The 12605-nt window shown below is 42.2% G+C and overlaps 1 protein-coding gene across 1 annotated transcript in view; it reads left to right on the forward strand.

Annotated features, from left to right (window-relative positions):
• LOC310995080 (carboxyl-terminal PDZ ligand of neuronal nitric oxide synthase protein) overlaps positions 1–12605 on the forward strand; it is a gene marked incomplete at its 3' end in the record, with an annotated part of 62760 nt that overhangs the window by 22360 nt on the left and 27795 nt on the right. The window contains exons 3-5 of the mRNA XM_083984009.1: positions 9343–9435; positions 9540–9598; positions 10869–10977. Coding sequence (XP_083840135.1) covers positions 9343–9435; positions 9540–9598; positions 10869–10977 — 261 coding nt within the window. The remainder of the gene's footprint in view (positions 1–9342; positions 9436–9539; positions 9599–10868; positions 10978–12605) is intronic.

The raw sequence follows: 12605 nt of genomic DNA on the forward strand, positions 1-12605 counted from the left end.
CTTTGCAGTCCAACAGTTCCTGCAGGAACTCATCCCTGCCCTGACTTAACTTGTCATCATGTCGTCTATATGCAATATTACTATAAGTCTGCAGTGTATGAGTGTAGATTGGTGATGATCCCCCCCCCCTCCCTCCCTCCCTCCCTCCCCCCCCCCCATGCACCGGGTACTAAGGGGATTTTCGGGCCTGTGAACTGACAACGTTTGTCGCAGTAATCCTATTACTCCGACTGCTGCTTTTCCAGACTGCTGGACAGAACCACTTATCGCCATCTTCATATCACTGGAGGTCTCAGTACTGTATTGACCTCTCCATGCTCTCCTCCTGCCCCACTGCCCCTCCACCACACACACACACAGTTTGCTTCCAGTTTTGACAGAGCCGTGAAAAATATGCAACCGAGTCTAGACGCCCTGACTGAAGCTGAAAAAGACTTCTTTATTCTAATATATACTCTTGGCTGACTTAATCCTGAATGATACCCAGACAGCTTCACTTGTTGAGCCAGTGAAGCACTTTATGAATAATATGCAAATATTTACAATCTGTAGAAAGCAGTTGCATGTGTCACTGTAGCAGACTGCAGCTGGCAGGTAAGATTATGTTTTGAATCGGAAGAAATAATTGGTGCCATTCCTGGTGCCTGCAGCTAATGATCATTATCAAATCAATCTGGCCCTTTTTTATTGATTGACTGATTAATTGTTCTGCCTGAGAAATGTCAGGAAGTTGAGAAAAAATGTTTTTTTTATGTCTTAACATAGATATTGAAACAAGAAGCATAAAATCCTGACATTTAATAACAATCTTTAGTCTTCAAATGTTTGTCAAATTTGCTAAAAAAAAATGTCTGCCATGATTACTTGATTATCTCAAAGGTGGTCCGATCATTTTCCCTGTCAATCATCTAATTGTTGCAGCTCGAGTTACTGGTGTAAACAGATGAACCGTGTCGCTGAATGTTGTAACTGTGTCTTTTTGACACGTGAATATAATCAAACTCTGTTATTTACATAATCACTCCACCTTCCACAAGTCTGAAAAATACGTTGATGAATAAATAATATATTATGATAAATAAATCATAAAATCTATGAATATGCTAATACTACAGGCTACGACATCCAAGTGAAGTAACAATAAACAAAATGTCTTTTTGGAGTCTTCAGCCTGTGTTGGGGTCTGACTCTTGCAGGGAAGTACAGTAGCTGCACAAAAACACTGTGATTATCTAATCTGTTTAGCCCTGACACTGGTTGTCCTAAATATGACATTTTGAATTTGACACCAGTCCAATATCTTCATACTTGAGTCGGATTTGAATTTAAAGGAGACTCTGACTCTGTCTCTTGCTGCAGAGACTTGGAAGAGGATCATGCTAATGATTTCTGCGTCAGACAGTCTGCAGACTTCAGGTGTGTGTGGGCGTCGTTCTGCTTTCACAGCATCTCTCTAGAAGTCGGGACGCGCCTGATTGTTTCCTCTTCTTTCTTTCTTTTTTTTTTTCCAAAAACATGTCGAAGCCCATCTGACTCTGAGATGAAGTTGCTTCACTTTGGATTTGGTGTTTTTTTCTTTTTTAGAAGTTGTGAAATAATGTAAATAACAACCCAGAGCCCCCCCCCCCCCCCCCCCCCCCCCCCCCCCCCCCCCCCCCCGGCCGCCTGTGTCATTGAAAAGTGAGTGTTGGCACGCTCAGGTTGTTCCTTTTTGTATTTCCTCCGTGTCCCATGTGACTAACCTTGAGTAGCCGCCGTCAGCGCTCTGGGACTGGCTGTCCTTTCATTGCGCCTGTCAGCGACTCACTCAGGCGTGGGTCCATTCTCACTGCAAAGGCGCACACACTTGAGGAGTGGCTGCCCGGGCCTGTGCCGAGGCTTATCGCTGCCTCCTCTGACAGATCCACTTCCAGAGTAGTCGACTTCGGAGGTTCATGGTTGACTCATCCCGCATCCTCAACATCCCGCGCCTCAACGTCTCCGTCCGTGGCAGGTATTCCTCCTCCTGACCTTGCAGCTTTAATTTGAGATGGAAAGACTTTGTGATGATCAATCAAGTGTGCCCACAACATGGTTTGTTGTAATGGCCGCTGCCCCGAGTTTGGGAGTTTTCATTCTTTCCTCCCCGCTGTGCAGACAAACCGCATTAACACGGGCAGCGATTGATCGATTCTGTCTGTCAGCCACTATAAACACACTTGCGGTGTAAGTAATGAAAGTCGTTTATCTAGAAAAGTCACAGCTGTAGCTCCCAGATGGGCCGGGTGCAGAGTCAGTGCCAGCTGTGAGTTGTTTATCTGTCTACAAGAGTTTTAACACTTTTAAAATCAAGAATTAACGTGCTAGGGGGAGGGGGGCAAGGAAATGACCATGGAAGTAGAAGAGAAACAAATCAAAATCATTTCGAAACTCCATTTGAGAAATGCTTGCTTCATAATAAAAGCCCCCAGTAATCCTACGCCCTTGCAGTAAATTCCAGCGAGTGCAACCCTGCTGTCATCGAGAAGCCTCCTTTAAAGCAGGATGTTTCCTGTTAGCACCCTCCCTCCCTCCCACAGGACTGGACTGCTGCTGCTCGCTGGAGGCTGCCAAAAGACCGGAGCCCCCGAGTCCAATCCATGATATCTGCACTCAGGCGGAAGCCACTCACACAGGCACCAGCAAACACACACACGCTTTCCTTTTATCCTATTTGCCTATCTAGCTGCCATATCATATTATTCGTCCGTTTTTTTCCACACGTACAATAACACGGTCAGCGTGCACAAACACAAAGTCATCCATTTCTGATCTAGGCCAAGGTCGTCGTCTGCGGCGACTGTCGAGGTAATTACTTCCTCGTACACAGTCCTGCTGACTAATGATGAGACGCGCCAGTTCACTCTGGAGGTTTGGGCCTCCTCGCTGTTGTGTGGGTCACTCCATCCTCCTGGTTTGGCCACGAGGCTCAGAGAGGCCTCGTCTGAAAACACCACTCACAGCGAGAGAGAGACTAGTCGAGCAGCGGTGATTAAAGCGCAGCGTCGTCGTCTAATGGGACGGTGCTCGACTGCCAAAACATGTGATTTCCTTAGAAGATAAAAACAGATAAAAATAGCACATGCACATGCACAGCACATCGGGGTTTGACATAACAAATTTGCTAATTTCATTCCAAATAGTTTCCTCCTTTCTTTGATTTCCAAGAAGAGGTCTTCTTTCACGTTTTTAAATGCCAGGCTGTTTGGCAGCTGTTGTGTTTCTCAGCTCAGCTCTGCTCCCAACAGTCATCTCTTTGTCTCCTGAATTGAGGGGAAAAGCAGCGAAATTCCTTGGGACTCCCCAAATCCTGGGAATTGTAATGAAGGGGTTGCTAGGTTGCAATCTATAGGGCCTATTGTGGACTTCTGTATGGATTCAATGGTACTACAGGGAGCATCAATGACCCACGATGCCGCCCCCGCATTCCTCTGCTTTTCAGGATTGTTGGAGAGAGAGGGGTGGTGGGGGGGGGAGCGGCCCACAATTTCTTATTCCATGATTTGGTTTGCAAAACCTAAATCCATGCTCATTTATGCACTCTAAAAATATCCACCAACGGCAGGGGGAAAACAAATTCCTCCTTTTCCAGCTTTTCTGCTGAAATCTCTCCGAGGCCAAAACTTCAGAGCTGGAACCAAAATGACGTAAACTTGTATCAGTGGCCTTTCATTAAAGGGCTGCTGACAGGAGGCAGGAGATTTAGTTATTTAGAGCGGCGGCTGTACACTTAGGTCCACGTAATGACTGGGAGCGCTGCTCTTTGAACTGCTCTCCCTCTAGGACGGAGGACGTCAGCGTCAGAAGACCGGAGTCCTCCACAGCTTCCTCTGAGACTCACGGCCTGTGGAGTTTAGAGTTGATTTTATGCTTCATGCGCGAGTGGATTGTGATTAATTTTTACACTCATAATCAAACACTTAAAGTGGTTTATAACAGTTTCTGACTTTGAATGTGGAGCAAAGCACAAGACTTTACATTTAAAGGAAGAGGGTAAACAGTTAGTGCAGCTCTGTCCAAAGACACCATGTTTAAGATTTTAGTGTTGTACAGATCTGTGAACATTGGATTGGATGGTTTTTTGGACAGGTCCTATAGGTTGGTTGTTCAATTCCTGGCTCTTCCTGTTCACATATTACAGTATAGTGTCCTTGGACAAGATTGAACCCCAAATTCCCTGCAATGCAGCACTGGTGTATGGGTAACACATGGTTAAGCATTAGTTAAGCTTTAATAAATACTGAATTCTTCATTTATAACGCATGAATATTAATTAGTATGCAGTTTATAAATACAGTTAGTCCTTATCAATGAGTAAAACATTTTAACTGTGTTTAAAAACTACATACTGGTGAGTATTCATGTGTTATAAATGATGAATTCAGTATTTAATGCTTAACTGTGTACTTTTTATAAAGTGTTAGCGGTGTGTGAATGTGTATGTGGCTGTTTGTGTGAGTGTGTAGTAGAATAAACACTGTACATGTAGAAAAAGGTCTTGTGGGTGGTGGATAAGACTATAAAACATTAAATTTAACATTCAGTTTAAATTTTAGCAAGAAAAAGCAAGTAAGTGCATACCCCCAAATGTTGAACCAACCCTTTTACTTGCACAATGTTCACATAATTACTGTATCTGCGGTCTATTGTAGTCAGAATTAAGATTTAATATTTCAGTTACTAGAGGGAGTTATTAGATTGTCAGCAGCGGCGTAATGAAACACAATGAGTAATGGGTTTCCTTGATCCTGAATGAAGCTTTACAATTCATCTAATAATGACTCTGTGGAGGTAAATACACGAAGCAGCTGATCTGGGAGCCGTCGGCCTCGGCTCGGCTCGGGTCTTGATGAGTCTCAGTCATTAAATAGTGATCATAGTTGGCTTTGCTCATTGTTAGTTATTCATGCAACAAAAAGAAGCTGCTCTGAAACTGTCACAGCAAATTTCTATTGTCTCAGCTGTCTTGGGATATTAAAAAAGGTGAATGACCTCTTGCCCCGCCCCCCCAGGATTGATTTTGTAATATATCTGTTGCTGATTAATAACGCTGGGATCAAATATTCTACCGAGATCCAGTTTTCCCTTCCCTCATTTTGTGCACATAGCAACAGCCATCACTATTCTGCCTGACGCTTTCATTATAGATTGCAGAGAGGGAACGTAGGCTGAAATTTGTTACGCTGTCTGGAAAAGACTGATGAGTCTGATGGCTGAAATACACACATCCAAAACGCAGAGAGAGAGAGAGAGAGATTTGAAATAAATGCTCTCAGTCTGTTTGCGTGGAGCTTGAACGTTGCTGTGGACTCACACTGGGCATTAGAGACGCAGTTTTAAAGGTTTTAAGACAAATCTCCGAAGAGAGCATCTTAGAACTTAAATCCTGTGTCCTTTTGCATGCCTGTTCAATCCACATATTAGTCATACACTTTTCATTACAACTCATGCATTATTCCCAAAGTCTGTCTTCCTGAAATTCAAATCAAACATAATTCGGAGAGTTTCCAAGTCTGTAAAGTAAACTAAGCTCCTCACTGGAGTATTTTCATCACGCCCTGCTGAAAGTTTTCTAACCTGACGTATAGAGCTCTACCGAGGCTTTGGGGGAACTTATGTCATGAGCTTTTAATTGTTTGTTCCGCTGTTGATACCAGAAAAGCCATAACAATGCAAGTGCATTAAAAGCCTGAATATTTCAAAACACTTTGCACTTAAACAGAGAAAATATAAAAATTTCATACTTTGGATGAAGTAGCAAAATCCCATTTTGCCTCGACAGAAAGCTGGCATAAACTGTGAATAATAAAAGAGCTGTGCGTGTGAGTGTGTTGACACTGATGTGTTAGTAAAGGTAGTTGGTTTGCTGGTCATATACTGAGCGTATCGACGGTGTCTTTGCTTCTTCTCACACACACTAACATTAGATTGTTATTGCATGTGAGGTTTTGTCCCTGGATCTCTTCTATATACTGTATAGACAGGGTTGTTAGCATTACAGTAGCTTCAAGGCCATACAACTTGGCTGTTGTTAGTTAATCACAGTGATTCCTCGGCTGTATGCAGCACAGTGCATGTATGAAGAAAATAAAGAAACATTTCAAGTCAAGTGAAATGATGGAGGAAGAGAAAGTTTAAAGCTTTACATTCATGTCTGAACTCAAACTTAAACTGTGTAAATGGTAAATTAATGCATTCAGTTGTATAGTCTAATTTCTTGCTTCTTTTTGGTCACTTTTTGTGACTCAAATCATGACTCTCTGATCTGTCGCCTCTTCTTTGAGTTACCTCATCTCATTATCCACACCTGAGAAAGTACAGTACTCCCAAAACCAGTAGGTATTACACTGGGTTCAAAAGCAAACTTCAGTAGGAATAAATGAAGCCCAGCACCTGGTTTTCTGGTTTCACACTTGGACACTTTTCCTTTCATCTTGGCAGTGTAATACTTCACTTTGCAACACGAACATTTCTTCATCCCTCCTCTTAAAACCCTGGCTAACATTTCTCTCCATCTCCGCGGTGTGTTTCCTTCTCTCCCTGTCTAAACCTATTCTCTTTTTAATCAGCTCTCTCGGGATTCAGCTCCGTATAATTAGAGACCGAAACTTTAATCACCATGGATCCAGGGCAGAGAGAGCAGGGCATTTCAAACAGACGCAAGCAGGAAGAATTATCATGAAAGAAATGTGTGAAAATGGAAACAAAAATTGCTTCATTGAAGTCATGACATTTATTTACTGACAGTCTGCACACTTGCACAGACAGTGGGCACATATATACCAGGTTCACATGGAGGACAGAAAGCCAAAACTATCTCTTAATCATCTCTGGTGGTGGGTCTCGAGTTGTTCACAATGCTCTGCTAATTGTTCCACGGCCGCATTGTGGGGCTGGATTAAAAGGTCACAGTTTGCAGGAGGCCCTTACATAACAACAGCTGTCTCCTCACCTCCTCTCCCTCTGTCTCCTCCGATCTGCTCACCTCTCCTCCCATATACTCCCTCTCCTCCACCTTTCAGCCCCTTTTACCCTTTGCTTCATCTCCATACTGGCATCATTTGCCCTTTAGCTACTATGTCATTCTCACCTCTACTCCCTTAACTCATTGTTCACTTTTGCTGCCTATTAATTTTTTTTTTTTAGCAGAATCCTGTAAAAATCAGACTGGAAATTTATTATTTGGGAAACGTGTCTGACCTTCTACCTCAGTGGGGAACATGGACACAGTTCACTGGGCTTTATTGAGTCTTATATTGAGACTTAGTCAGCGCCTAGCATAGAGGAGCATTCAGCAGGGACAGACAAAAAAAGACATGAGTCTAAATGAACAATGGCCTAGTGTTGTCAATCAATTTAAAGAGACCAGAGAAGTTTGAGTCTCATATTAATGTGGATGAATCTACATTACCCACACTTGTTAATGGGTCCATTTTCGATAAATACTGTATATCATTTTGTCTTTATAGTTATTTTGATATTATTATTTAGTGGTCGACTCGCCCAGCATTTCCTAGTTTCGCTTTCCCGGATGCTAGTCATGGGATTAACGCAGCCGGATCGCGAGTTGGCATTGTTTATGGTCAGAACTATGACGGTATCTGAGCATCTTCAAACCTCCGACTTTCGTTCTTGATTAATGAAAACATTCTTGGCAAATGCTTTTGCTTTAGTCCGTCTTGCACCGGTCCCAGAATTTCAAAGTGCGCGCGGAGGCTCATGGGAAATGTAGTGTGAAAACACTTCGCTTTCTGAAACTCCTCATAGTCCCTTTAAGTGTTTAATGGAAGCTTCCAGAGTTAATCAAGATTCTAAATGTACCCTTTTAAACGGATGTTTTTCAAGTGTTTAATAATGGACAAATATGCTGCTTTTTGCAAATGTAATTGTATTATTAGCCAAAAAGAAAGATGAATATTGTGCCACACTACATTTAGCATAAAATATACACTTATAACATGCGGTTTAGCTTGCAACTGAGTCAGACTGTGGATCAGCTTTATGGACAATTAAACAGAACATTTGTTCATCATTATGAATCAAAAAATAAAAATAATGGCGCTAAAAGGAAGAGGAGGCAAGTTTGAGCAACTGTTTGCTAACAAGTTAGCGCTAGTAGCCTATCAACTTCAACGGTCATGATGAGGTCAATGCTGTATCCACAACTTTTTTGTTCTTCTGCCAAGAAAGAGGCCAACAAAACTGGAGTAATAAACCGTTCTGGGAAATGTGCGTTCTCACCTGTCTTGCCAAAAGTGCGATGGGAGGATCGATCCCACTCTCCCACGTGAGCGCTAAATATGAAGCCAGACAGAGTCAGGAGGCCGTTAGCTGACAGGCGCCGGCTAACGAGAGCCCAGCGCTGCTTCATGTCTCAAAGTGACGCTGATGCGAGCGGACAGGCCAGACTTGCTAAGTTCCTGAGCGGAGAGCCCGGCCAGCTGACGGGGTGGAAACATGTTAGTCACTCAGCGCACACGCAGCTGTTGTGGACCACTCAGCGAACAGAATGCATGCTAACCCATAGCTACAATACCCTAGGCTTTATTTTTACTTAAATGATCTTTATGTAGCTGGTGTAGTTTCTGCTCTGTGTCCTCGAGGAGCAGAGACGTGGTGCAGCTGCGGCCTACATGATAAATCCCTGTCACTTCCATTTATTACATGATACTTGATACAAAACCAGGAATCTTTCTTGACCAATTACATTCAATACTGCCTTTGTCATCCAATTATACCAACACAACTAGTCTCCCCTCATCAGTTGTGTAAAAAAACCAAACATTTTGAATCAAGTCATTTAATGCAGTGGGAGCTGTGACAGACAAAGAATTAGATCATTTTTTGAAAGTATTCATAAATTTATGCCTTGGTATGAAGTCAGACAGAAAGGTTATGACTAAATTATTCTGTGGAACCTGCAGCATCAAATCTTCATACTATAAAGTAATTTATTAGCTACTAAAAAATGAGGCACCTGTTGCAATCTCATTATTTTTATTGTATATTATTATTTTACTCTTGACTTATTTAATAGCCTATGGAAAGATAAAGTACTTTAAATGTGTAATCATTATTATAGCTCAACAAATACTCAATTTGTGAGCAATGATTTCTAAAACATTGGGCTTTTTTTGTCTGTTTTTAAATTCTTTGTGTGACCATAAGGTGTAGGACATTTTAAAGTGTGAAGTCGACTTGTCAATGCTCTCTGCTGGACAAATTATTTACCTTACTGTAGTTTCCAATATCAGTCTGACAAATATATCAGTGTGCTGCCAATACTAATATCCCGCTGTTTTTGTTTGTTGTCTGCTTTCTCAGTATGAATTCAAGGCCAAGAACATCAAGAAGAAGAAGGTCAGCATCGTGGTGTCTGTGGACGGGGTGAAGGTGATGCTGAGGAAGAAGCAGAAGGTAAATTTGCGAATGATAAATGATCATTTTCTCCACCGGATTCAGTTGTTTCAGCTTTAAAGTTTAACGAGTCTTTAATCTTAATTGTCTGTCTTCATGCACAGAGAAAAGAGTGGACGTGGGACGAGAGCAAGATGATGATCATGCATGACCCCATATACAGGTCAGTCACACCTCCTCATCTCTGATAAACTGTGTTCTTCATACTCTGATGTGAACATAAGATCTCGCCATCTCTGCAGCTTCCTCTGTGCACACAGGGGATTAAACTGTCTGATGTTCAGTCCAGTCTGGTCTTTGCTCTCAGCATGTTGTTGTTAGCTCTAACCAAAGTAATTACTCCGAGTAGACAGAAGATATTACGGAGGAAATTACATCCTCCTGCTTCGTATTTCTAGGCTATCGCATTTATTTCACCACCCAAGACGAATGTGCTTGAACATACCACGTATGCCAAATGCAGTTACATCCATAAAACAGCATAATGAATAATCTATAGCTTGTGCATGTAGATGGTAGAGCATATGTTCGTATACTTTAAAGAACATGTTTTTTTTTTCCTTCTGATCTCAGATAGTGTTTGTACGTGGTGTGCTGAGGCCGTGTGAACAGCAAAGTTTGAGTTTTTGACAAATATCTCCATACATTCACCAAAATGGAGCCTGACAACTCATCTTCTCGGAGCCTGTGAGGCTGTCAGTCACTGCTCAACAACTCACAGCAATTAAACCATAAAGTACGGAGATAATAGTGGTTGTCAGGTGCCGAGGGGAGAGACGGGGAAAGCAGATATTAAAGTATGATTTGTGGGACAGCGAGCTGTGAAATAATGTATTTTCCTTACATCATGAATGTCTCTTCATAAAAATGGAAATCTCTGAGATGGAGAGAAGTTGGCAGCCACTTTAAAGTGTCTTAACTTTAAACATCTAAGTGTATGCACTTAGAGATTTGTGTGTGTGTGTTTGTGAATTATGTATACGTCTGTGGGAGGATCTCAAGCCGCACCTCATCACAGGACTGTGCGTGTTAAATATAATTATTCTTGCATGTGTTTCCCCGTGTGTGTGGGAGGGGGGTGTTTCTGCAGTGGGGATATAATGTACTCTCTCTGTCATGTGACCTTCAGTAGTAGATGGTTATAATTAGTTTGGCTGCTGGGGGAGATGTTTTATAGCAGTGGAGCTGCAGATGAAGATGCAGGTTTGACTCAGGAGAAGTCAGGACTTGTGTAGGACACAATGAGTACACAGTGGTATAGGGACAAACATTAAGTATTATATTATAAATAATTCTCTTTACAACTTATTCATATGTGCATTGGGTCAGTCCTCCCTCCTGATTTTGATTATAATATGTGCTAAAGAGGATATCAAAGTGGTGGCTTATGTCATTAAATAACTTTTTTCACTATTTCAATTTGCTGTTTCCAGGATTTTCTACGTGTCTCATGACTCCCAGGACTTGAAGATCTTCAGCTACATTGCGAGAGACGGCTCCAATAACTCCTTCAGATGTAACGTCTTCAAATCAAAGAAGAAGGTATAAAGCAGTGATCCAGTTTCGGATTTACACTCTGATAATTAAAGCAACAGCCCGACATTTTAGGAAAGAGGCTTATTTTCTTAGCCGGAGTTTGTATGCAAACAATTAAGCTATAGCCAGCAGGCAATTAGCTTAGCTTGTTACAGTATAAAGACTGAATTCGGCCTAGCGGCACCCCTGGGGCTCGGTAATCTGCACAACAACCAAAGTGGAAAAGTTCTGGTTTTAGATCAGGTCAGGTTCTATTTCTACTTCTTGTCCGGGAGCGCAGACTTCCTGTATTCTCACTGTGTTCAGTTCAGCTGCAATTTGACACAAAGTCAATGGAAAGAGGGGATCTGATATGAAGTTGCCAAGAGCAGCACGGTTAATGTCGGAGGTTTTTACTGCAGGGCTTCATGAATGTGCACTTCATAGAACAGAGAATATAGAGCAGAGACAGTGGAGGAATCAGAGGAGACTGGAGGGAGACAGAAGGAACCAGGAGCTTCTGCTGAGCTCTGACATCCACCAGAGGCTGTGGACTGTGTGTGTGTGTGGTTTGCTCGCTTCAGTAGCTCCCAGCCACTGGACAGTTGTTGCATTGGTCTTTGAAATGAATGAAAAAAAACACAAATCGTCCAATGGTGAAAATCACTCATGACAAAGGGCAGAAATTAGTTTTTACTTTCTGTCTAAATACATCTATAAAGCTAGGCTAGCTGCTCTCAGATGTTTCCAGTGTGTGCTAAGCTAAGCTATACAATATGCAGGATTTTCACCTTAAAGCAGAAGTAGGCGGAATATTTGTGTTAATATAAGTCTTAAATAGTTATATCGTCCGACGGCAATCACTTACATAGAGTGTTTGGTCTGAAACACGGGTCTGTCAGTCACTCTGCTCTGCTGTAAGCCGAGGAGAAAACTTTCCTTGTATCCTACAACCTTTATCCAATGAGGAGAGAGAACAGCATAAAGGGGCGGTCCTCTCCGTGTGTGCAGCCAAGGGATGCGCGTGAATGTGGTAACGTAGGGACGAGGGCGGGGACTGCTAACTCCATCGGCTGACAGAAAGTTAGCCAAAACGACCGGATCGCTTACTTCTGCTTTAACCTCTTCCTGATTTTATCCTTTTACAAATTATTATGCAAACAGGACATGGTAACAATCTTCTCTCGTATAACTTTAACCAACACCATAGTGTTTTAACTCATGCAGCCTTGAAACATATCCTGAGTCTGGCTTTTGCTTTTTCTTAACTGGAAAAATCTGTGAACTGTGCACTTCATCCTCCTTCCACCTAATTTGCTGCTGTCATTTCTTATTCATGTAAATGCCCCAGCTGAACACAGTAAATGTTACTACAGTATGAACCATGCAGACTTGCATGTGCTTCAGTTTCCTGTGTCCAGCTACCTGTGTCCCCGGGTTGTTTGTGAGCTCCATCCTCCTCCTTCTTATCTTTTATTCAGCACTTAATTTCCTGATTTTTGTCAGCTGAATTAATCGAGTTCGGTTTTGAAGTTGATCTTAAACTCACTTTCTGGTGGCTTAGTTATTATCTGGTAGCTTAGCACTGCAGATCCACGGCCTGCACTGCATGCAAAACAGATGCACTTGAGGACAAGGATTACAGCTGCATATTT

This window comes from Trachurus trachurus (genome assembly GCF_905171665.1).
Source record: "Trachurus trachurus genome assembly, chromosome: 12".
In the NCBI taxonomy this organism is placed as follows: domain Eukaryota; kingdom Metazoa; phylum Chordata; class Actinopteri; order Carangiformes; family Carangidae; genus Trachurus; species Trachurus trachurus.